This window comes from Delphinus delphis, chromosome 16 (assembly GCF_949987515.2).
Source record: "Delphinus delphis chromosome 16, mDelDel1.2, whole genome shotgun sequence".
Taxonomy (NCBI): Eukaryota; Metazoa; Chordata; class Mammalia; order Artiodactyla; family Delphinidae; genus Delphinus; species Delphinus delphis.
In genome coordinates this window covers 16,010,406-16,032,501 of record NC_082698.1, presented here as the reverse complement: position 1 = coordinate 16,032,501, position 22,096 = coordinate 16,010,406, and the positions used below count along the sequence as shown (strand labels likewise).

At 38.3% G+C, this 22,096-nt stretch overlaps 1 protein-coding gene across 1 annotated transcript in view; it reads left to right on the top strand.

The window, feature by feature from the left end:
* The window catches only part of TDRD1 (tudor domain containing 1), a 35,315-nt gene extending 13,516 nt beyond the window's left edge, over nt 1-21,799 (top strand). Inside the window, exons 10-23 of the mRNA XM_060033557.1 lie at nt 1,672-1,758; nt 2,533-2,700; nt 2,820-2,927; nt 7,039-7,281; nt 7,640-7,777; nt 10,514-10,624; nt 14,126-14,401; nt 15,122-15,241; nt 15,337-15,339; nt 16,752-16,865; nt 19,344-19,511; nt 20,711-20,938; nt 21,581-21,627; nt 21,707-21,799. Coding sequence (XP_059889540.1) covers nt 1,672-1,758; nt 2,533-2,700; nt 2,820-2,927; nt 7,039-7,281; nt 7,640-7,777; nt 10,514-10,624; nt 14,126-14,401; nt 15,122-15,241; nt 15,337-15,339; nt 16,752-16,865; nt 19,344-19,511; nt 20,711-20,938; nt 21,581-21,627; nt 21,707-21,799 — 1,904 coding nt within the window. The remainder of the gene's footprint in view (nt 1-1,671; nt 1,759-2,532; nt 2,701-2,819; nt 2,928-7,038; nt 7,282-7,639; nt 7,778-10,513; nt 10,625-14,125; nt 14,402-15,121; nt 15,242-15,336; nt 15,340-16,751; nt 16,866-19,343; nt 19,512-20,710; nt 20,939-21,580; nt 21,628-21,706) is intronic.
* The last annotated feature ends 297 nt before the right edge of the window (nt 21,800-22,096 follow it).

The following is a 22,096-nucleotide window of genomic DNA, read 5'->3' as shown; positions in this document are numbered from 1 at the left end:
GACTTTCTCTAGTTGTGGCGAGTGGGGGCCACTCTTCATCGCCGTGTGCGGGCCTCTCACTGTTGCGGCCTCTCTTGTTGCAGAGCACAGGCTCCAGACCCACAGGCTCAGTAATTGTGGCTCGCGGGCCCCGTTGCTCCGCGGCATGTGGGATCCTCCCAGACCAGGGCTCGAACCTTGTCCCCTGCATTGGCAGGCAGATTCTCAGCCACTGCGCCACGAGGGAAGCCCTGAATATTTCTTTTTAAATGGAGCACTTAATATGTTATTTAGTGCCCACCTGTTACTCAGAGAAGAAATAGAAACATGAAGTGAGACCAAGTAAGCCCCACTCTGGAGTCATTCAGATTGTGACAGGAAATATGGCCTTGGCTCTGCTCTTGCAGTTGGCAGTTTATCAAAGACAAGGCACAAGTTTATAGAATTTGGTACATTAAAAGGCTAGATCTAGACTTACTATGGGAAAACTCTAGTATCTTTTTAATACAGCCATTATAATATCCCTGATTTCTACTCATTTACTGGGAAAATTCAGGAATTTTTCTGTGAATTTGTCCATCCTTACCATCAGTGCTTTTTCTTTGAACAACCTTCACAGAACTGCATTTGGTTAGCATTAAGCCCATAAGCACATAGTATTTAAGTTGTGGAAATGGAAGCAGTTTGGAATCCTGTTCTTCCTTTATGGCTTTGTACATATTTAAAAAGTGACTTCTGACAGTGTGCTTATAATTGCCTCTTGGTTTCCAAGGTATTATTACTCTTCTATTGCTTGAGACCCATCATTGGTTGATTACTTGGTAGAAAATTCAGTTAATCCTGTTGTGAAATTGAGTATAAAATCTCTGTGTTTTGTTTCTTTGCTATGTATGTTCCATGTTGTGACTTGAGCTTTTGGATACTGTTTGAGGGAACTTGAAGTTTATATGGCTGCTGGTTGACACTTGATTCAGCCATACTCTATGTCTGAGATGAAGTAGTCTTATGTCTTAAATTTATTTTTTCTTATAAATGGTGGTCATTCTAAGCATGCCAGTGAGGTGGTAACTAAATCTTCCATGTTATTCATAATTTTTAAGTGAAATATTTTTATTAAATTTTTTGTTAAGTGATGATGGGGATTTTGACTCAATTTTTTCTAATAAATTTATTTATTTTTGGCTGCATTGGGTCTTTGTTGCTGCAGGTGGGCTTCCTCTAGTTGCAGCGAGTGGGGGCTACTCTTTGTGGCGGTGCATGGGCTTCTCATTGCGGTGTCTTCTCGTTGCAGAGCACAGGGTCTAGGTGCGCGGGCTTCAGTAGTTGTGGCACACGGGCTCAGTAGTTGCGGCTTGTGGGCTCTAGAGTACATGCTGAGTAGTTGTGGTGCACAGACTTAGTTGCTCCGCGGCATGCGGGATCTTTCTGGACCAGGGCATGAACCCGTGTCCCCTGCATTGGCAGGCAGATTCTTAACCACTGCACCACCGGGGAAGCCCTTTGACTCAATTTTTAAAGCTGAAAATTAATAAACTATATTTTGCACATAGAAACTGAACTAGTAAAAAATATGCTGGTGTGCGAATAGCTATAATCTTTAAATCATGTGATTCATTTCTTTTGTATTTATTCTTTTCCTCTAATACTTAGTATAATATCTCAATGGAAATATGTTCTCTTAATTACTTTTAGGAAAATTCTTAGACCATGTGCTCATAGAAATGGGATATGGCTTGAAACCCAAGGGACAAAATTCTAAGAAGCCAAGTGCGGATTCAAGTGAGTATACAGATTAATATTGAACGGTGTAGTGATTTTAGTTATTGAAGAAGTTATTGTCTCTTGTCTGTATTCCTAGAGTACTGCCTATATGAAATCCCTGAAACATCAATCTTGGGTGAGACAGCTCTGCTGAACAGTTCTCAGGAGTTTTTTTGGCCATCTGGAGGAGAAAACTCAATACTTACTGGTCTAAAAGTTATCACGGTTGAAATTGTAAATGATGGTGGTGTCCTAGGGAGACTGTAAAGTGAGAGAAGTGAACCTGAGCTTACAGTACCAAGGGAGAAGCTGTGTTGGGAGAGGTGGAAAGAGAACAGGGAAAATGTTGCCAGAATAACAGAAGAGTAAATGTTCTGGGAAGGAGTCATCAGCAATAATAAATGCTGCAAAGGGGTCCAGTGGAAGGAACAAAATCCTCCCAGCAGTATCTGCTTCACTAAGGCACTGTGGAGGTGCCTTCAGGGAGGGTATTCTGTGGGCAGTTATACGCCCACATAGAGAAGAGATTATAAAACGGTGGCAGGATCGCAGAGTGCAGTGGGGGCCCTGGGAAGGGCACCTGACCCAGATTTGGAGGAAAGCCTTTCACAGTGACATCATACTGAGCAGGAAATACTCAGGTTGCTGGGAGATTTGGGAATATGTTCTGGGAAAAAAGACCAGCATGTATGCATTAAGGCCTAGAAGTGTGAAAGAGAACAGTTAGGCCTGAGAAACTGGAAAATTGGATTAATGAAACCAAAAAGGCTTATATTTCTGCTTTTTGATAAGGTGATCTTGAAGATGTCAGGAAAATCACAGCTGAAAACAAAATTGTTATAGACAGAAGTGGCCTAATCCCCAAAGTGTTGACTTTGAACGTAGGTGATGAGTTTTGCGGTGTGGTCGCCCACATTCAGACTCCAGAAGACTTCTTTTGTCAACGACTACAAAGCGGGCGTAAGTAAATCTTGATTTGTGTTATCAATATAACATACATCAAGAGACTCAGCATGCAGATATGCAGATAATGTGTAAACTTGTATTTCTTTAGTTTAAGATGTGATCTGTATCCACAGATAAGCTCGCTGAACTTCAGGCGTCACTTACCACGTACTGCAGTCAAGTGTCTCCACGCTCTGATTTTTATCCAACCATTGGTGATATCTGCTGTGCTCAGTTCTCTGGTAAGGAAAAGAGTATTATTGAATTTTTTACTTACAATTAAGTACCAAGAAATGAACCAATCTTCGTTTTGCGTTGATGGCTGCATTTGAAGTTTGAGTAGTGCACCAATTATGTTTTTAAGTATATCCAATTAAACTGAATCCAAGTGTGTAAGGGAGGAGGAGGACCTGTAAATGCTGCGGGGGTGGGGGTGATGGAGGTTTTTATTTTATCAGCCCTTTAGTTCTGGAGACTGATAGAGACATTTGTTTATATCAGTGTGGGAATGTGGAACCTCCCAGGGTCATGTCTTGGCCAGTTTTCTTTGGAACAGCAAGAGTGTCTGGAGGCACATAGCTGTTGTGGCCCGGCCTCTGTAGCTGCACAGATGATGACCCTGTGATGACCGGGTTCAGTTCTCTGCTGAAGGGAGGACCAGTGGCCTCACAGGAGGGGAGAGACAGGTAGGCCTCCGGTAAATCTATGGCTTGGTTAATGGAGTCTGGTTGACTCATACTGCCAGGTATTCTAAAATTGATCAAGACCTAATGGATTCACTCACATGACCAGGACATGTTCCCTTGTCCTAATGAGTTAACTGTCCACTAGAGGGATTAAGCACTTAATAAATAAATAATGACAAGCATACAACATGAGTTACCTAGAAAGGGATGAATAAAGGTGACATTTCAGGAGTTGAAAGCTTCTGATAAGGAAAAGTAGGAATGGTGAATAAGCATGCATAGTTCAGTAAAGCTTGATGTTACATGAAAATAGAATCTATAAATGACCATCTAAATTGAGGAGGAAAAATTTTTGTGTATATCTACATTGGAAAAGCATTTCAGATTGAGTCTCTCCTATTTTTAGAGGATGACCAGTGGTACCGTGCCTCTGTTTTGGCTTATGCTTCTGAGGAATCTGTACTGGTCGGATATGTAGACTATGGAAACTTTGAAATCCTTAGTTTGACAAGACTTTGCCCCATAACTCCGAAGTTGTTGGAATTGCCAATGCAAGCTATTAAGTGTGTGCTGGCAGGTATGTAATTTTTATAGTTCCTGTATTCTTAAAATATTGAAACCTAAAGTTAAGAGCATTAGAATTGAAATTAAACTAGTGAGTAGATCAGGGAATGTGTTTAGCTATAACTTACCTCAGTACAAAAACAATCCTTAATGGAACATTTAGGAAATACAGATGACTATTTTGCTATCGGTAATAAAATGAAGTTGAATGTACCTGTATTTATGAAGTTGAGTATTCTTTTTTGTTATTTATAGATCCTGCATTATCAATACATATCACAGAAGCCTATCAATTGCATGAATTAGGGGGAAACTGCTTTTGAAAGCAAGAACATTAACGATCATATGCTTAGAAATCACTGTATATGTAACATGTCCCGCTTGGAGCAGGAGCTTCTTTCCAGTGTAAAAGATTAGCTTCTACAACTTTTCATTCACATGCACCAGAATTTAACTAGTATCCAGTTATCAGAAGGGTATTTCCAAGTTTCTGCTACTAGCAGTGTTCTTTTAACTACATTTTTTAGCCTATCCAAGATCATATCCTTAGGAAGAGGTACAAACTACTGTGTATAAAATAAGTAAGCTATAGGGATGTATAGTACAGCACAGGGAATATAACCAATATTTTATAATAACTTTAAGTGGAGCATAATCTGTAATCTACAAAAATACTGAATCACTGCATTGTACACCTGAAACTAATACAGTATTGTAAATCAAATATACTTCAATTAAAAATTAATGATCTCTTTTAAAAAACTAATTTTTAAAAACAGATCATTTCCTTGGGATAGGTTGCAAAACGCACTTACATTTGCAAAAATACCGCCTTAGGTGGAATGGAGGTGTCAGTGGGTATGCTTTTCATGTTTGTGATACACATTATGATTGTTCCCTAGAAAAGGTAGAACTAGTTTACACACCTACCAGAAACGTAGTAGGGAGTCAGTTCCTCGACACATTGGTGCACCAAATATGGGCTGGGCCAAAAGGTTCGTTTCGTTTTTTCCGTAAGATGGCTCCAGTAGCACTTAGTTTTCTTTAACTTCACTCGAAACAATTTTGTTAGCTTGTATGTGACAGCTGTCATATCATTGTGCATTTAAAAAAAGACTTACCAAAATTGGTGAATTTTTGTGTAGCCATTTTAATATTGAAGGTGGAAGAAAAACAACTTTTTTGGCATATTATGCTTTATTCTTTCAAGAAAGGTAAAAATGCAACTGAAATGCACAAAAAGATTTGTGGAGAAGGTGCTGTGACTGATTAAATGTGTCAAAAGTGGTTAGTGAAGTTTCGTGCTGGAGAGTTCTCTCTGGACGATGCTCCACGGTTGGGTAGACCAGTTGAAGTTGATAGCGGTCAAATCAAAAAACAATAATTGAGGACAATCAACGTTATACCACGCGGGAGAGAGCTGACATACTCAAAATACCCAAATTGGGTGCTGAAAATCATTTGCACCAGCTTGGTTATGTGAATCGCTTTGATGTTTGGGTTCCACATAAGTTAAGCGAAAAAAACCTTCTTGACCATATTTCCGCATTCGATTCTTTACTGAAACGTAATGAAAACGTTCCGTTTTTAAAACAAATTGTGACGGGTGATGAAAAGTGGTTACTGTACAATAATGTGGAACGGAAGAGATCATGGGGCAAGCGAAATGAACCACCACTAACCACACCAAAGGCCAGTCTTCATCCAAAGAAGGTGATGTTGTGTACGTGGTGGGATTGGAAGGGAGTCCTGTATCAGGAGCTCCTTCTGGAAAACCAAAGGATTAATTCCAACAAGTACTGCTGCCAGTTAGACCAACTGAAAGCAGCACTCAACGAACAGCATCCAGAATTACTCAACGGAAAACGCATAATCTTCCATCAGGATAACGCAAGACCACATGTTTCTTTGATGACCAGTTAAAAACTGTTACAGCTTACCTGGGAAGTTCTGATTCATCTGCTGTATTCACCAGATATTGCACCTTCAGATTTCCATTTATTTCGGTATTTACAAAATTCTCTTAATGGAAAAAATGTCAGTTCCCTGGAAGACTGTAAAAGGTACCTGGAACAGTTCTTTGCTCAAAAAGATAAAAAGTTTTGGGAAGATGGAATTATGAAGTTGTCTGAAAAATGACAGAAGGTGTGGAACAAAAGGGTGAATATGTTGTTCAATAAAGGTCTTAAGTGAAAATGAAAAATGTCTTTTATTTTAAAAACTGAAGGTACTTTTGTCCTGCCCAATAGATATTTCTGGATTGTTTCATCTTGGCCAATTTTGATAAGCTAAAAACTAAATCATTTTAATTTGCTTCATTACCAGTGAGACTGGATGTTTTTTCATAAGTTACTTGGCTCTTAATTTTATGAAATGACTTGGTATAACTTTGGGGTTGTTGATTTGTAAGTGCCCTTTCAGTAAATGCTACAGATGTTTCAGACGTCAGTATTAGTGACCGGTGTTTCTTCCTGGATTGTTTTATACTTTTGTTTGTGATTTTGTTAACAACCTTATTGACATATAATTTATATACCATAAAAGTCACTGTTTTAGGGAATTCTCTGGCAGTCCAGTGGTTAAGACTCCGCTCTTTCACTGCCAAGGACGTGGGTTTGATCCCTGGTCGGGGAACTAAGATCCTGCAAGCCGCACAGCCAAAAAAAAAAAAAAAAAAAAACAGTGTTTTAGGTATACAATTCAGTGATTTTCAGTAATTTACCGAGTTGTACAGCCATCACCATAATCCACTTTTGGAATATTTCCATCACCCTACTGAGATCTCTTGTGCCCATTTATATATAGTTAATCCTAGCTTCCTAGGCAACCATTAATCTACTTTCGGTCTTCTAGATTTGCCTCTTTGGACATTTCGTATCAATGGATTTATGATGGTTTGTTTACATAGAAATATAGAAGCGTTTTACAGACGTTTTCTTTATAATTTTGCCTTCATTTTCATGTTTAGAAAATCCTTCTCAGATGGGACTTTCTGGTTCCAGTGTTTGTCATAGAGTCCTTAAGTTTGTGGAAATTAGGAGCTAAATTTGTAAAGGCTTGCAATAAGAAATATTTTAACATTCTTTTAAAAATTCTTTGTTAGGAGTAAAGCCATCATTAGGAATTTGGACTCCAGAAGCTATTTATCTGATGAGAAAAATTGTACAGAATAAAATGATCACAGTGAAAGTGGTGGACAAGTTGGAAAACAGTTCCCTGGTGGAACTTACGGATAGGTCTGTGATGCCCCACATCAGTGTCACCAGAGTGCTCATCGATGCAGGCTTTGCCGTGGGGGACAAGGGGGTAGTGACAGTTAAGCCCAGTGTCATGAAAGAAGCCAGTGGTAAGTAAATTGTCCACCAGATAATGTCCGTGCTGGAATTCAGGTGGCTTTGTGAATGTATGGGTTCTCATACTTTAAACAAGAATTGATGTTGAGTACCTTTTGTCCTTTTAAATCAAGCATTCATCTAAAGAGTGTGTTTGGGTCACTGGCAGCTGAAGGTCGATCAGAAATGTGAATTTGGAATTCAGTGAGGTAGTAATGGTTAATTCTCATACTAATTAACTTTCCTGCAAAGTCACTAAGAAAGTTATTGGACATTCAGTTCTTCAAAAGCAGACTCTTTATCTTTAGCAGCCCTGCTTCCAGCTCCCCGCTCTGGCCATTTGTTTTGCAAATCGTCCGTTTATTTTCACAGTTCCCTCGGGTGTAGAAGCAGAAATCAGTCAGTTGGAGTGGACGTGGGTTGAACTTGCTGTTGATCAGACAGTAGATGTTGTGGTCTGTGTGATGTATAGTCCTGGAGAATTTTACTGCCATGTGCTTAAAGAGGATGGTAAGTTGACTCTTACTTATTTCTTTTTACAGTACACTGGCATAGATAATAGGTCAAGATAAGTTTGTTATTGGGTGGTGAAACTGTTCTCTTTCCAGTAAAGGCCAAGTGGGTATTTGTACTTTCAAGAAAGATTTGGTTTTACGTCGTTGCCTTTTATTCCATTGTAAGACATTATTTTCTGTTTTCAATAGTCTCTGTTTAAACCAGCTTAGAGTTCACAGAATGTCTCCTAAATTCATTTTTGAAAAATTTTAATTGTTGATCTCATTGACGTATGACATACATACAGATAAGTGCACAAATACGAGTGCAGCATAACAAATTCTCACAAAGTCAAAACCTTGTATAACCAACCTCTGGTTACCAGTAACCCGGAAGTTTCCTTCATGTCTGCTGACAATCACTGCCACTTCTTTCTTTCAGAAGTAAATATGATCGTGCCTTCTAATAATAGCATAGATTAGTTTTTCCCATTTATGAACTTTAAATAAATGGAATCATACAATATGTACTATTCTGTGCCTTGTTGCTTTTTTTTTCACATTTGTGAGTTTGGACCATCATTTTCACGTGTGACTGTAGCTCGTTTTTTGTTGCTGCATAGTGATCCGTTGTGTGAATGTACTGCAGTTTACTGTTCCTTTCTACTCTTGGACATTTGGGTTATTTCTAGTTCTGAGCTATAAAATGTTGGTAAGAATACTCTCATACAGATTTAGCGCACATGCATTTCCATTGAACATGTACCTAGGAATGAAATTACTGGCCAAATCTTAAAGGGTATGTGTGTTTTCAGCTCTGATCGATGAATGCTAAAAAGTTTCCAAAGTGATCATGGCAGTTGTTGGTTGGAGAATTCTAGTTGTTCCACATCCTCACAAACACTTTGTATTTTCCGTCTTTTTCCCTTGAGCCATTCTGGTGAGCATCATTGATTTTAACCTTTCTAAGTTTTGGGTTTTCTCTCTGTCAAATAAGGATGTTACCCTAGATAACTAAGTTCCTGACTGGCTCCCAACTTGTGAGGTTTGTCATCCCTTCATACAGAATCATCTGGTAGATAGGCTACTATTTTAAAATATTTGCCACTTATTTTCATAAGTGATTGTACAAGCATATGGTACAAATTTTAAAGTTACAAAAGAGAATATAGTGAAAAGTTAAGTTTCCCAGTTCCTCTTCTCAGATTTCTAAATATCCTTCCAGTTCCTTTTCTCAATGTTCTCAATATTTTTCCAAAGTTGCTCTATACATATGCTTGTATGAATATATATATTCCTTTTTATGTAGGCATAAATGGTAAAATAAATAATATTTGCACTTTGCCTTTTTCTCCCACTCTGTCTTGGATATCAGTTCACATAGTGTTTCCTCCGTTCTTTTTAAAATATACTTTTAACTTTGGAATAATTTTAGATTTACAGAAAAGTTGCCAAGGTAGTACAGAGAGTTCCTGTATACCCCTAGTTTTCTCTATAGTACCACAATTACGTAAGATGTTAACATTTGTTACAACTTAAGAGACCCACATTGGTAAATGTCTGTGAACTAACCTCCAGACTTTATCTGGGTTTCGCTAGATGTCTTTTCCATTTCTGGTAATGGCCTTTTCTGTTCCAGGGTACCACATCACTGTACGTCCTCATTCCTTTTCATGGTTACATGGTATTCCTCTGGGTGGGTTTACCCTAATTTAGTTAACCTAGGTGCAGCTACAGCTAAAGAATTCCTGTGTACAAGCATTTATCACTAAAAACAATTCTTGTAATCTGTGATTTTATTCTGAGACTATATCCTTGAGACAAATTCCTAAAATTGTACAATAGTTATTAAGTCAAAAGATATGTGCGCTTGTGCTCTTGAGAGAGTGCCCTCAAGAGGCCATCCAGGCTGATGTCCACCATCAGTGTATGAAAGTGCCCTCTCCCACACCATTTCCTGCAGTGTGTCCTTAAACTTTCTTATTTTGACTAACCTGAACGGTGACAATTCTAAGTCGATACAACTTAATTTCCATTTCTGTGGATGGGTCTTTGCCACATATTTAAAAGATACTTTTCTTTTACTTCTATAGTGTTCAGATCCCTTTACTTGGCATTTTAAAGCTCTCCACGGTCTGTATATTTCCAAGCACATCTCTGGTGTTCTTCTTCAGTGATTCACCTTTCCATTCCTCTTCTCTGCCAGACTGCTCCCAGCAAGTGTTTTTTTTGGCTGCTTAATTTGGTACTTTGCCTCAGAGCCGTTTCTTTTTCTGGAATTACCCTCTCCTTTTCTAGCAAACAAGTCATACTTCAGATTTCTCTATGAAGCCTTTAGTGCACAGAGCTCACCTCTCTGAAAGTCCTTAGCAGACACTATCTGTGCCAACCATTTAGTAATTACATATACTCCTTCAGGACAGCTTATATGTAACTTCCTTTTTGTGCAGGCTTGTGCACTGTTTCCTGGTCCACATGCAAAGCTCATGCTCTAGCATACTGACAACAATGCCATCATCATGGCTCTGTGCCCAGTAAATTGTTGGCATGGGGTTTACTGAGAGTATTAACTAAATAATGACTTATTTGCCCAATTTCTTAATAAGGAGAAGGGAGAGGTATTTGGTGTACTTTATAGTTGCTTGGGGATATGCCTGGGTTTTTATGATCAAAACACTTTCCAACTTTAAATGAAAATCTGTTACTCTGCATGTTTTTAAAATATTAAACACTATGTGTATTGTGTTTTCAGCTCTAAAGAAACTCAGTGACTTGAACAAATTGGTAGCAGAATATTGCCAGCAGAAGTTGCCTAAAAATTTTAAGGCAGAAGTAGGGCAACCTTGTTGTGCTTTTTTTGTAGGTAAGTTGCAGTTGGCACAATATTGACTATATTAGAATCTTTTATTTCTTGACTTTCAAACCTCATTTTTAGTGTATTTTCTTCCTGATGTTTAAGCAGATATTTTTCATAATCAAAATTAAGTGAATGCTTAAAATACTGTGGGTTTTTTTGTTCTTCTCTCTTTGTAACAAGGAGCCTCCAAATGATACATTCTTACCTAACTTTGTCAAATGCTTTTCTTTCCAGAATTTCTGATAATATTAAAAGCTAGAGAGTGGGAAACCTGTTCACTGCAGATTCATTGTTTCTTCTGGTCACCCTGTGCATGTTTATTTTGAAAATATGTTTGATGAAACACCTTAATTTCATTGCATGTTTTTCTGTTTATTTTTTCTATTATTTACCAAGTAACAAGTGAAACAATCTCATTAGTGGTGAGACTATTATAAGTCTTCCAGTTTGACAAATATCAAGTTTATTAAGTCTTTACTTCACTTAATATTCTGCATATTGGTTAGGTTATGAATGAAATCTTTATAGTAGATGTAAAAGTGTGATGCTATAAAGACTTCGGTGATATTCTAAGAATGAATTTTGAGAATCCTCCTTCTAGGGATTTCTGAATTAAAAACTAAAGGTGTTGTCTGGGAAGAGAAATATATTAGCTACTTTAGACAAAGAATGGTCTTTTTCAAGATAAAAATTTCAAACCTTAATAGAAGGGAAATATTCCATGTTACAAATTCTGTGTTAAATCTAGGTGATGGTAATTGGTATCGTGCTTTAGTCAAGGAAATCTTATCAAATGGAAATGTTAAAGTACAGTTTGTGGATTATGGAAACATTGAAGAAGTTACTGCAGATGAACTCCAAATGATCCCATCCAAATTTTTAAAACTTCCATTTCAGGGGATACAGTGCTGGCTAGTAGGTATGGTGCAGAGTAAGAAATTTTCTCAACTGTCTTCTAATACTTAGAGTACATAAATTTCTCAGTATTAATATATTTATAATTTTAATATTTTGTGTAAGTTATTTTCTGTTTCACATTATAAAATTTAGAAACATATATTTAAAGATACTGGCCAAAATGTTCAGTGTTGATGTCAAAGTAAGGAAGCAGCTGCTTTTCTATACTTATGATAGGAGTGAAAACTGATGCTTTCTTTTGGAGACATTTTGCAGGATTCCTTAAGAGCCTCAAATATTCTTACCTTTTGTCTTAGCAAGTTTACTTCTAATAATTCATCCTAAAGAAATAATCATGTTATTTCACAAAGTTCACCTACATGGAAATTCATTACACTGCTGTTAATAATAGCAAAACAACCTAAATAGCCAATAGTAGAGGCTTGGTTAAATGAGGATCCACATAATGGGTAGTGGTAGTACCTATTTCATAGGTTTGTTGTGAAGATGATTAAACTAATGTTTAGATCAGGGTCTGTCTGGCACTCAGAGTTCTATTAAGTGTTCGTTCTTATTACACAGTCATTAAAATGTTAAGTATGTGTTGATGTGGAGACTAGTTCATGATTTAAGTGAAGGAAGCAAGTTATGAAAGAGATGGCAGGATGGCCTTGTGATTAAGAGGACAGATTAGAAGCAGCTCTGCTGCCTACTAGCTGTGAAACCTTAGGTAAACTGTTTAAACTCTATGCTTCCTTTTCCTCATCTGGAAAATAACGGTACCTTCCTCAAAAAGGCATTAAGGATAAAAGAGATACAAGGCATAAAGCACTGAATAGTGGCTAACATTACAACTATTTTTATTATTATAAAAATTTCTTTATAAAAGAATTATGAGTTTGTATGTGCATGTGTGTATTTCCATATGCACATAAAGATTATGAAAGGTTGGATACCAAAATGTTAATAGTGGTCATGTCTAGAAGCATTAGATGCTTTTTATGTTTCCTTTTGCCTGTTTAATTTCTACTTATTTTACACTAACTATGTTCTGGATTATTGTTTTTAATCACCATGTTTTATGTCAGTGTTTCTTAAAATATGACCCCTCCACCCCACAGCCAGTAGTATCAACGTGGGAACTTGTTAAAAATGTAGATTCTTAGTCCCCATCCAAGACCTACTACTAAATTGGAAACTCTAGGGTGGGGCCCCAAAATCTGTTTTCACAAGCCCTGTACATGACACATATGCACACTCACATTTGAGAACCACTGTTATGAAAATAAGGGTATAAGCCAAAGTTATCCCAGAAAGATAATTTTTGGTTAAATAATTAAATATGATACTTTGAAATTATCGTTGGAAGACTCTTCACAAAGGTGCAAGTGTAGGTTTAACATCTTTTACTAGAATAGTTGATAACTCATCATTGTGTATGTAACCATAGTGGCTTCTAAAAGAAATAATAATTCTATTTTTGCCTATTGGGAAAAATGCCAGGTGAAGATAAGTTAGTGAGGAAAGTAAAGACGGATCCTGAGCCTCCTAAAACAGTAGTATATTTGTAGATGCATTATCTGCAACTCAGGCACTGAGGATGTAGATATATAATTGATTATTGAGAAAAGATATTCAAAATCACTGACCTGAATGGTAAACTTGGGAAGGGTCCAGTCCTGGGTATTATTGAGGCAAAAAAGTGCAGCTTTGGGGCACAGAATTCTTACTTTTTTTATTTTTATACTCCACATCTTTATTTATTTTTATTATTTTTTATGCTCCACATCTTTATTGGAGTATAATTGCTTTACAATGGTGTGTTAGTTTCTGCTTTATAACAAAGTGAATCAGTTATACATATACATATGTTCCCATATCTCTTCCCTCTTGCGTCTCCCTCCCTCCCACCCTCCCTATCCCACCCCTCTAGGTGGTCACAAACCACCGAGCTGATCTCCCTGTGCAATGTGGCTGCTTCCCACTAGCTAGCTATTTTATGTTTGGTAGTGTATATATGTCCATGCCACTCTCTCGCTTTGTCACAGCTTACCCTTCCCCCTCCCCGTATCCTCAAGTCCATTTTCTAGTAGGTCTGTGTCTTTATTCCCATCTTACCCTTAGGTTCTTCATGACCTTTTTTTTTTTTTTTTTCTTAGATTCCATATATATGTGTTAGCATATGGTATTTGTTTTTCCCTTTCTGACTTACTTCACTCTGTATGACAGACTCTAGGTCCATCCACCTCACTACAAATAACTCAATTTCGTTTCTTTTTATGGCTGAATAGTATTCCATTGTATATATGTGCCACATCTTCCTTATCCATTCATCTGTTGATGGACACTTAGGTTGCTTCCATGTCCTGGCTATTGTAAATAGAGCTGCAATGAACATTTTGGTACATGACTCTTTTTGAATTATGGTTGAAAGCTTCCCTAATGTGGGAAAGGAAATAGTTACTCAAGTCCAGGAAGCACAGAGAGTCCCATACAGGATAAATCCAAGGAGAAACATGCCAAGGCACATATTAATCAAACTATCAAAAATTAAATACAAAGAAAACATATTAAGGGCAGAATTCTTCTTAATGCTGTTTTATTTGTTAGATATACAGCCTAGAAACAAACACTGGACCAGAGAAGCCATAGCAAGATTTCAGACGTGTGTCACAGGGATAAAACTCCAAGCCCGAGTGGTTGAAATCACTGAAAATGGAGTGGGAGTTGAACTCACCGATCTTTCCACTTCTTATCCCAGGATAATTACTGATGTTCTGATTGAAGAACATCTGGTTTTAAAAGCTAGTTCACCATGTAAAGACTTAGTGAAAAACAGTCCTGTTAATAAACATGGTCTTCAAATTGATGCCCCATGGCTTCAAGGTAACATTTTTAAACTGCTATTTAAATCTATGTTATCCTTTGCTTTTATAGGCTGAGAAAATTTTTCTATTCCAAGTGACATGATTTTCCTGTAGAAATATGCTTTGTGGAAATAGATTAGTAATAAGTAAAGTTAGTTTAATATTTATTGAAACATGGCTTTTTTATTAAACACTGTACTCTTTTTTTTTTTTTTTTTTTTTTTTGCGGTACGCGGGCCTCTGACTGTTGTGGCCTCTCCCGTGGTGGAGCACAGGCTCCGGACACGCAGGCTCAGCGGCCATGGCTCATGGGCCTAGCCGCTCTGCGGCATGTGGGATCTTCCCGGACCGGGGCACGGACCCGTGTCCCCCGCATCGGCCGGCGGACTCTCAACCACTGCGCCACCAGGGAAGCCCTGTACTCATTTTTAATGTAATTACTTGTCAGGCAGACGTGTATCATACAGCTATGTATCCTTTAAAGTTTGAGTAAATTTTAAGAATTAAATATACTACAGAAATGGAAATATACTACTGAAATATACTATAGGAGCATAATAGTTTAAGGATTCTTATTATAGATTGAACTTTTTTGTAATGCACACCAAAATCCCTCAAATTAAACAGATTGTTTTATGTAAACACAGATTTTCGTTTTGGGAATTTGGGAATGTTGGTATTCAGTAGAATACTAAATGTTATCTTTTTCATGAGAGACCTGTATTTCGTATGTTTTCAGCCACCTCTTCAGCTGAGCAGTGGAGGACAATAGAATTGCCAGTTAATAAAACTGTACAGGCAAGCGTATTAGAAATCGTAAACCCAAACTTGTTTTATGCTCTACCAAATGAAATGCCAGGTAAGAAACCAAACAGAGTTTGAGACACATTTATGCTGGTCTTTTAAACTGTAGAATGAACTTACCTGAATTCCTTAGGAAGTGATGGGGAGAAGAAGGTGATGATTTCTGTTTCACTCATGTTTTAATTGATCATAATAACACTTCAGGAAAATTTAATTATAAAAACATGAATGTGAACATGCCGTGCATTCAGCACCTACTCCACCTGGTCTTGATCATCTACAGCTTTTTATAACAAAGCAGCATCCTTAATTACTGTATAATTTCTTGTTTAAAAATAGGTACTGTCTGTATTGAATTGTACTTATTACTAAGCTAACCTTCTACAAGCATTACGAGAATTTGAACCAAAACAGTTTAGATACGTTGGAAAAGTACTTCCTAATCAGTCTATAATCACAGTGTTACTGTATCTTAGAAACTTGGAGAAATCTTTTACACTGGCCCTAATCATGAAGAAAAGTAGCATGTAAATATTGACTTTCCTTTTTTATTTCGTGAAAGATTACAATTAAGGCATCTCTTCAGTGTATTTTAGTTTTTTTTTTTTAATTATTTTATTTACTTATTTTTGGCTGCATTGGGTCTTCGTTGCTGCGTGCGGGCTTTCTCTAGTTGCGGTGAGCGAGGGCTACTTTTCGTTCAGGTGCGCGGGCTTCTCATTGCGGTGGCTTCTCTTGTTGCGGAGCATGGGCTCTAGGCCCGCGGGCTTCAGTAGTTGTGGCTCGCGGGCTCTAGAGCGCAGGCTCTAGTTGTGGTGCATGGGCTTTGTTGCTCTGTGGCATGTGGGATCTTCCTGGACCAGGGCTCGAACCCATGTCCCCTGCATTAGCAGGCGGATTCTTAACCACTGTGCCACCAGGGAAGCCCCAGCATATTTAACTTTATTCTTGCAGTATCAGAGGCTGAGTTAGTGCAAGTTTGCTATTCAAAATAATTTGCAGGTATTTGAAAGCTGAAAAAAACGAAAAAAAAAGTTTTTTCAAATGGTCAAACCAAGAATTGTGGTGATAACAATAACTGCTCTTAAATTTATCCTCCAGTATTAGGAATAATCAACTTTAAACTGTATAGTGGAAAGCAGCGTCTTAGGATTATTGCATCCTGACAATAACATATGGTATGATGAATTGAAAGTACTTTGCTTCATTTAATTAACTATAACACACTTACTGAAAAGTATACTGAACAGTCGTAAAACTGCAGCTTAATAGAACAAGTTTTTGTAGAATGAACACACTAGAATAGCCACCCTGATCAAGAAATTAGCCCCCCAGTGGCTTCCTTCTTGCCCCCTCCCAGTCTTGCATCCCTTCCCCACAAGGTAACCAGTAGTGGTTTTATCTTTTTTTTGGCTTTATCTATTTTAAAAATATAAATGTATATTTTAATATATATGGGTTCTTTTTTGAGTGGTTAGATTTGACTTTCCTTTTTATATAAATACTTTATTATAAATAGTAGCATTGAAAATTTCTTCACAAAACATTTTCTATATATATTTTAGATCAGGAAAAACTGTGTGTATTGACAGCCGAATTGTTAGAATACTGCAGTGCTCAGAAAAGTCGATCGGCCTATAGACCAAAACTTGGAGATGCGTGCTGTGCCAGATACACAGGTAAGATTCTTTTCTATTCCCCAAACAGTGTTCACTTTAAAATTTAGATTTACAGTTTAAAAATGTATTTCGTTTCCCTCTTCTTTTGTATGACAACTAGATCTACAATTTCCCTCTCTTTCTTCCCAGTAGAAATGTGTCATAATTTTTGTTTAGATAAGTATTCTGTATTACGTTATTAGTTTTGCATAAACAGTATTCACAGCCTACCCACGTAGTTACTATAATTACATTTTTCTTTTGCAGCCTTTTTTGTTACTAGTGTCCTATATACTTTCACTAATGATCTCCAGTTCTCTGCATTGGTATAAATTCTCTCCATGAATACTGCCTGTACTTTATCAACTTTTATCATATTGTAGGCAGCTCCAGCCTTCTGACACACTCCTATCCAGACTGCTTGTCCTCCAGACCTGAGCTGTCATCCTGAAATTTTCCTTTCACCATCATACTGGAGATTGTTTCAGCACGAACCCCCTATGTTTCTTGGATTTCTCTCCCACCCCACCTTGTTGGCTAGATTTCTCCCTCCCTCATCTCAACTTGTTTTCTGGATCCTTTACTTTTGATTTAATATTTTGGTATATCTATCTCATCCTCTAGAAGCTGAGAAAAGGTACATGTAAGATAAATTTTGTTATCTTTCATGTTTGAAAAAGTCTTTATTCTACCCTAATAGTTACTTGATAACTTACCTGTAGATAAAATTCTAGGTTGGAAATCATCTTTCTCTTAAAACTTTGAAGGCATCGTGGATGTTGCTGGTGGAGAGGTAGATGTCATTCAGGTTCTCCAAACTTTGTACGTATTTTTTTCCTCCTTTCTGGAACTTTTGGTAATCTTTTCATCTCAAGTTTTGAATTTTTTTTTTTTTTTGCGGTACGTGGGCTCTCACTGTTGTGGCCTCTCCTGCTGCGGGGCACAGGCTCCGGACGCGCAGGCTCAGCGGCCATGGCTCACGGGCCCAGCCTCTCTGCGGCATGTGGGATCCTCCCAGACCGGGACACGAACCCATGTCCCCTGCATCGTCAGGCGGACTCTCAACCACTGCACCACCAGGGAAGCCCCTGAATTTTATGATGTGACTCAGCACTGGTTTTCTTTTCACCTTTGTACTGAGCACCCAGTGAGTGGGCCCTTTAGAAATTCATGAGCTTCAGTTTTGAAAATTTTTCCTGAATTTTTTTATTCCTTTCTTTTATTTTCTGCTCCTTTATGAACTCCAAGTATTCTCATGTTGGACTTAAACTCTACTGCTGAATTTCGTTTGCTGTTTTTTTTTCTTTTTTTTTTTCCCAAGAGATTTCCTCAGTTTTCTCTTCCAGCCTTCCGTATTTCATTTTTAATATCACATTTTTGGTTTCAGTAGCTTTTTTTGTTTCTCAAGTGTGTGGTTTTTAATAACTGTCTTGTACTTGCCTCAAGGATGGAAGGTCATTTCTCCGAGGATGTTAATATCATTTTTTAATTTTCATGGTCTTCTCCGTCTTTGGGTCTCTGTTTCCTTGAGTTCCTGTTTGTTTCAGTCTTCTCTTTCATGTCAGAGACTTTCTTCTACTATCTGGTCATCTTTCGCTGTTCATTTATGTAAGGTGAAGCACTGAGAAGCTAATTGGAGGTTCCTTTGTGCACAGGCAGACCTTGTCTGCTTAGTGGACTTTCCTGTAGGGTGACCTGGCTCTGCCGTTTCACTGGGAACTCCTGATGCCTGTGTCTTGAAGTGCTTTTGCTTGAGACGGTCGTCTCCTCCCTGGAGTGCATAGCTTGCCTGGCAGGGTTCTTGTAAACTCCCTCTTCTGCTCTGCCTCACGTTCCCCAGTCCGTAGTCTTTCTGGTTCGTCCTCTCTGGGGAGGACACTCGTCTTCTGCCCATGGGTAGGAGCAGTTACCTGAAAAGGGGGAATTTTCTAAGCGTTATTAAAACACGTAAACATAAAACTGAGCATTCTCTTTAGCAACTTTAAAAATAGATATTATGTGTAAATGTGTTTATAAACTAAAGTTTATTCACGTGCCTTGGGGAAGCAACTCTGCTTCTGTTATCCAATCCCCATTTCATCTCCACCTTTGCTCCAACTTTTGAATGAGTAGCATCAATTATTGAGCCTTGATTGCTTGGGGATTTGAGATGCAAACTGAGATGTTTCTTGGCTTCTTTACACCCAGCTTTAGTTGAGCTCTGCTAAATCATTTCCACTCACATATTTGCTTTCCACCTTCCACTATTACACTGTCTTCCCTCTTGTTCTCTATCCTTGTGGTTTTAGGCCTTTTTCTATTTAGTTCTGTAACTGTCTTTTGGGTAGAATCTGCAAGGAGTATATGTGATGCTCCTATTTAATCTAAACTCCTTGGCGTGAAGTCAGAAATCTTGGTGTGAATTTCTAAGTGATGTAAATGTAACTGTGAATAACCATCTTAAAGGAGGAGGGCATCATTGAATGTAACTTCTCACCTGAGATTCCTCTGTATTTTCAGGTGATGATTTCTGGTACCGTGCCGTTGTTCTGGGGACATCAGCTGCTGATGTGAAAGTGCTCTATGCAGACTATGGAAACATTGAAACTCTGCCTCTTTGCAGAGTGCAGCCAATCTCTGCCAGCCACCTGGAGCTTCCTTTCCAAATTATTAAATGTTCCCTTGAAGGTACACAATTAAGTCACTTTCCAATTTGGGTGTCTGTGGGATGTTTTTCTTCCTTTTATAGCACGGAGTCTGAAACAAATGAGTATTTTAGGACTTCCCTGGTGGCGTGGTGGTTAAGAATCCGCCTGCCAATTCAGGGGACATGGGTTCGAGCCCTGGTCCGGGAAGATCCCACGTGCCGCGGAGCAGCTAAGCCCGTGCGCCACAACTACGGAGCCTGCGCTCTAGAGCCTGCGAGCCACAACTACTGAACCCACGTGCCACAACTACTGAAGCCCTCAACGCTTAGAGCCCCTGCTCCACAGCAAGAGAAGCCACCGCAATGAGAAGCCCGCACACCGCAACGAAGAGTAGCCCCCGCTCACCGCAACTAGAGAAAGCCCGCATGCAGCAATGAAGACCCAACGCAGCCAAAAATAAAATTAAAAATTTTAAAAACGTATTTTAAGCAACAGCCCAGATTTCTAAATATCGAGCAGAGTTTACCAAAAAATCTCATACCTTTTATTATTATTTCATTCTCACAAAAATTATGTTCATTTGTTCCATCTTTGTTTTACAGATTAGTTTCAGAGAGTCAAGGCTCAGAGATTCTGGTTTGCCTCAGGTTGCAAAGCTAGTTAAGTGGCAGGGCCAGGGTGAACTGGGGTCAGTCATCTGACGTCTTGTGCGGGGGTCTTTCTGCTTCGTCACAGAGGCTAGAGACATTCAAATGGCACCGTTTGGGGCTACTTTCCTATTCATACCGTATCTGCGTATTTATTCAGCCCTTCAGTTGGAATTTGAATAAACGGAACTAAAATGCTAAAGTAGCGTTTTATTCTTATTCCTGGTTTCTTTACCCAGAGGTCCCAGCAGATAATAACACACTGATTTCCTCACAGTCTGCTTTGGTTTTGACTCAGAGAGTTGGAAAATTATCTTTATTATTGTTTGCTTCTACCATTAGAATGTAAGTCCACAAAGGCAGACATTTGTCTGTTTTGTGGCTTCTAGACCTAAATTAGTGCTTGACATAGTAGGGATTGAGGAATATTTATTAAGTTTGATTTTTTTGAATGCAACAGCAGTAGTACATCAAAGCATACCTAAACCTAGCTAAAATCAGTGAGCCTTTTGCTTATTATCCTTAGATAATTTATCTAAATATCATTTTTCAGGAACTTGACGATTAACTCTAATATTCAATTTTTTTCCAGGACCAATGGAATTGAATGGAAGCTGTTCTCAATTAATAATAGAGCTACTGAAAAATTTAATGTTGAATCAGAATGTAATGCTTTCTGTAAAAGGATTTATCAAGAATGTCCACACAGTGTCAGTTGAGAAGTGTTCTGAGAATGGTACTATCAATATAGCTGATAAGCTGGTGATGTATGGTCTGGCGAAAAACATCACATCTGAAAAGCAAAGTGCTTTAAATAAAGGTATTCTTTTCAAGTTTAATAGCAGGTGTAAGTGTAGCCAAGAACAGATGTGATCAGTTTAGTTGACCTGATCCTTCCTTATTCTCCGTGGCCACGTTCCCTCTGTCGTCATCCTTTACAAATCCAGCGGCAGGGTGCTGACTCATGTTGCCACCTCAGAGGAGCCACCTGGAAGGAAGCAGGCCTCCCAGTCCAGGTTTTCCTTAGATCAGGCTCAGCAACACTGTTGATAGAATTGATGCTGAGAGCTTTAGAAATGTCAAGCATTCAGAGTAGCTTCCAACTTCCTTTTGATCCTGATCAAAGTGAGAAGAACTCACATATTTGAGAATGGATCTTACTAGTTATTGCATAAGATGATGCTTTGGCAGGCCTGCCCTCAACCGAAAAGAGATATCCCGTGTATGACAGGCAAAAGACCTGAAACCTCGGAGGTAAGGGCACTCATTTGGTAAAACCCAGGACAGGAGTAGATAACATAAAGCCCAAATGAAAAATTAATTGATCAAGTCCTTTGTAGTTGGAAAGGATCTGCCCTGAGGGGCAGATCTGTATATGTTCGGACTGCAGGTTTTGTTTTGTTATATTATTTCTGTTATTTATAGTGCTAGTTGTCTAATGGCTTTTTGCATTTGCTTTTAGAAAAGGTGAACAGGATGAATTGCTGCTGCACAGAGCTACAGAAACAAGTGGGTAAAATTTCCTTAAGTGAAATTATACTCCCACCATTTTTAGGAATGAAATAACACCATTTCTTCTCACCCTCAGGTTGAAAAACATGAACAGATTCTTCTCTTCCTCTTAAACAGTCCAACCAATCAAAACAAATTTACTGAAATGAAAAAATTGTTAAAAAGTTAAGTAAGTTAAATTTGATGTTTTTGCACTTGTGTAACCCCCAGCAGGACATCTCCAGTCATGTTGTCATGACAGAGCTAATGGGGTTGACACCCGTTTTGAGGCTGTACTTTATTCTGCGGTGTAATGATCTGAGGTCTGGCTGTAGTGTTTCTGCTGTCTTTGTAGGTTTTGTTTGGTAAGCTCCCTTTGACACTGCTAGTGGGACTGAGTCCAAGGCTGTCCGGATTGCAGCGTCCTTTACTGTGTTTGACATAGAGACAGCTCTTGATGATATTTGCAGGGACTTGTAAAAATTGT